Below are 3,481 nucleotides of genomic sequence, written 5' to 3'. Positions count from 1 at the left end.
AGTGCACGTCAAGCGTCCTTAGCGTGCAGCCTATGCTCCAATTCGCTGGCACCAGAGCAACAGCGAGTCTTACTTGAAAAAGAAGAAACAGCCGTATACATGCCTCGCGATTGCGAGGCCTCGAGGCTTACAGCAGACAACCTTATGTTAATGTTTTTTTCTTCTTTGTTCCTCTAGGATCATTTGCGAACAGGTCAGCCACCACCCTCCCGTGTCTGCCTTCCACGCTGACAGCGAGCACTTCGTGTTCCATGGCTCTATTCACCCCAAAATCAAGTTCTGGGGCAAGAGCGTGGAGATCACGCCCAAGGGCGTTGTTACTGTCGAGCTGCCTAAGTAAGTTTCCCCCGTGGATTGCTGCTCATACATGTAGTGACCCATGCTTTAGCACTGCATGCACTCCTTTTTAACAGAGGCATATGGGTGCTTCACATTGTGATGCACGGGTACTCGACATTGGCCAATTTACTAAAAATCACAATAAAAATGTTTTTGCCCGGCAGATGGAAAGAGGCGTACACCTGGACCAACGTCAACTGTTGCGTGCACAACATCATCATCGGCAAACTGTGGATAGAGCAGTCCGGTACAATGGAGGTGGTGAACCATTCCACAGGCAAGTGGTGATCCGGTGGTTAAACCCTCATTCAAATAGAAATGCGTTGATAAATTTTCATGAATGTCAAAGAAGTTAATATATGATTATTTAATCATGCACTCCTTTTCACATTTGAACATACAGGGTGGCCGCGGCCGCTCTGCCCCGTTGTTTTAAAAAGGTAGACTAGCCCGCTCGCACCTACCTCTCCAGTCTCCTCCCCGCTCCGTCTGTCAGCGGGCTAGTCTACCTTTTCAAAACAACGGGGCAGAGCGGCAACCCTGTATAATGCAGCTGAATACTCACACTTAATTATCATATCCACAAGCATTTGCCGGTTTTCGGAGGCTACAAAGAACTCACTTTTCGATTTCGAAGAAATGCTTTGTAGTCTACAAATCCCCTCAACTTTCGCTCAAACTCTTTGCAAATTGCCAACCGTTTGCGAGGCGCGATGTTATAGAAATTTGACAGTGCATTTTATCTTTTTATTTTAGGTCACCGTGCAATTTTAGACTTCAAGTCGGGTAGCAGTTCGAAAGACATGCACCGCGTAGAAGGCTTTATCGTAGACAAAGAGTAAGTATCATGAAACAGTAAGATTACTGCGAGTGCTGGATTCTATGCAGTGTTCGTTTGAAATTGAATACTAACCCAATCCTACCATTCTCTAATTCTAGTAAAAAGAAAATTAAATTCATGTATGGGAAATGGACCGAGCTTTTACGTTCGACAGACCCGCAATCATATGAAGACTACTTGAAGGAAAACTCCCACAAGTTCAAGTAAGACCGCCACGCCAAAGCCTATCCTGGTGCACTGTAAAGTACACATTGGCGTCCAAGTTTCTCGTCTTCATTGAGTCTAATTACACCATTTCTACATCTCTTACTAAAGCGATATTGCTGTTTTTGGCATGGTACGGTACTACACTAACCGTGTGATTTGAGTTTTATCACTGCAAAAAATGTTGTCTGGTAGATCAACAGAAACGTTAATTAACATCACGCATCCACACATTGAAAATTCAAGATATGACTGACTTTCTCTGGGACGAGAAACTTGACTACCCGTTTATTAGTGTGTAAGCCCCCAACCCCGCTATGCAAACAATGACAATGAAACTTTGATTTTAATTCTAGGAGCGAAAAAGAGAAGAAGGACAGCAAATTAGACAGCAGTCCCGCCCACACTCCTAAAAGAGTTCTCGCCAAGCTAAACTCGCTTAAAGTTAGCCCCTTCAAAGCTAGCGTCAGCACGGATGTAAGTAAAACTCCCAAATTGCTTTGTGATGTTGTGGTTGTCGTGGCGAGTCGTAGGTGGGGCGCCCGGAGGGTTGGGGCGCTCCGTGCACAGCTGATCTTAGTGTTGTCACCCGGACGGGGTCGTGTTGGCCGCCCTTCTTCAGGCGACAAGCCTTTAGTCGGTTGGGATTTAGGGATCGTCTAGAAACAACATCTGCTTTTCCGATACTTACTCGGCAAATTGGGGGAGCTGAACGCCTGTGAGACTCGGGGTAGGCCGACCCGCAGTACACGCATGCCCTTCAGGCCGGATGTTGCCTACCCATCAGGCGCTCGGAGAGCTTGCATTGGATGAACGAAGCCGGCGAGCGTGGATCGGCGAGTTTATTGCCTGGATAATAACTTCACTGTCAAGCGAGTGCGTGCTGCTGATCGCGCTCTCTAAATGTAAAAGAAAAACTTTGTCTCTTAAACGGTTACTTCCACCTCCAGGCTGCACATCAAGACTGGATATACAAAAAAGTGCACAGCAACTTTGCCATTTAATATACAAAAATATTTCCTTTTCCACTTTAATCTTACGAGCAAAAAGTGTTCATAGTGTGAGTTTGTGTTCGTATTATGACAGCACAGAAATGGTTCATATAGTGTACGACGTTCATAATATGAACAGTGTTGATCGTAAGATTTTAAGAGTGCACATGATGAGTGTCGACGTCGACAAGGTGCGGGTATGGTTCCTTTTATTTCATGATTTATGTTTGACAGAACGATGACGGGCCGGACGACCCTCCCGAAGGTGACATTCCGCCAAGTGAATCAACGTACTCCATCGACATTCCGAACTCGGTCACCCTTTGGGAGGCGGACCAGCGGCCCGAGAACAGTACAGACGTAAGTAGAGGGCGTTCTGAGTATCTCGACCCAGACACACATCATGCAGCCGAGCGGGCGCACTTGGTCCCTATTTGTGGCCACAAAAATGCGAGGGGGTTTTCACTCGAGATTTCCGTGCACACAGTATTTCGTAATACGTGTATTTCGTCGGTATTTCTCAGGAAAAGTTCACCGTTTTGGAGCATATTTAGGCGTATTTCGGTGTATTTCACGTGAAATACCTGTGAAATACCTCATTTGGTGTACACGGTATTTCAGAAGTGAAAACCCCCTCGCAAAAATGTAGACACAAGTCCGGTGGCCAAAGAAAGTTAAATCGACCACATAATTGTGGCCACAAACCCGACGGCCAGACTCAGCTTAATTCGAGTCGACTATAGAAGATTACTTTTGAGACCATTTTTGACACCCGACGCCGACGCCCCCAGCCACACGCCCCACTGTAGCTACAGCCAAGTCAGCTTAAACTGAACCATCTATATACGAATTCATTTACTTCCGCCAATGCTAGAATATCAACCAGAAGTAAACTGCGCTAAGAACTGTAGCGAAAACGAAAGATATCAATGCCTCTCCGAAGCTCTCGCCTTGTCCAAGCGCTCGGAGGGAAAGGGGCCCCGGTGGCCCGATTCAGGAAAGCACTGCCCACCCTCCAGGCGTTTTCAGCGACAATCATCGACCCACGCCTAGTTTGACACGGCGTCACTTCTTAGCTTTAGAAAGGATTTATGAGACTGGAGTC

General features: G+C 46.6%; 1 protein-coding gene across 2 annotated transcripts in view; it reads left to right on the top strand.

Moving 5' to 3' along the window:
- Positions 1–3,481, top strand: part of LOC113207404 (oxysterol-binding protein-related protein 1) — a 38,538-nt gene that overhangs the window by 28,101 nt on the left and 6,956 nt on the right. For both annotated transcript variants that reach the window (XM_052273423.1, XM_026423956.2), the window contains exons 4-9: positions 178–336; positions 504–616; positions 1,096–1,177; positions 1,279–1,383; positions 1,741–1,861; positions 2,611–2,736. In XM_052273423.1, coding sequence (XP_052129383.1) covers positions 178–336; positions 504–616; positions 1,096–1,177; positions 1,279–1,383; positions 1,741–1,861; positions 2,611–2,736 — 706 coding nt within the window. The remainder of the gene's footprint in view (positions 1–177; positions 337–503; positions 617–1,095; positions 1,178–1,278; positions 1,384–1,740; positions 1,862–2,610; positions 2,737–3,481) is intronic.

This window comes from Frankliniella occidentalis, unplaced genomic scaffold, assembly GCF_000697945.3.
Source record: "Frankliniella occidentalis isolate FOCC.00 unplaced genomic scaffold, Focc_3.1 Scaffold270, whole genome shotgun sequence".
NCBI classification, from domain to species: Eukaryota; Metazoa; Arthropoda; class Insecta; order Thysanoptera; family Thripidae; genus Frankliniella; species Frankliniella occidentalis.
The sequence above is the reverse complement of the archived record's forward strand: the minus strand, read 5'-3'. Positions and strand labels throughout refer to the sequence as shown.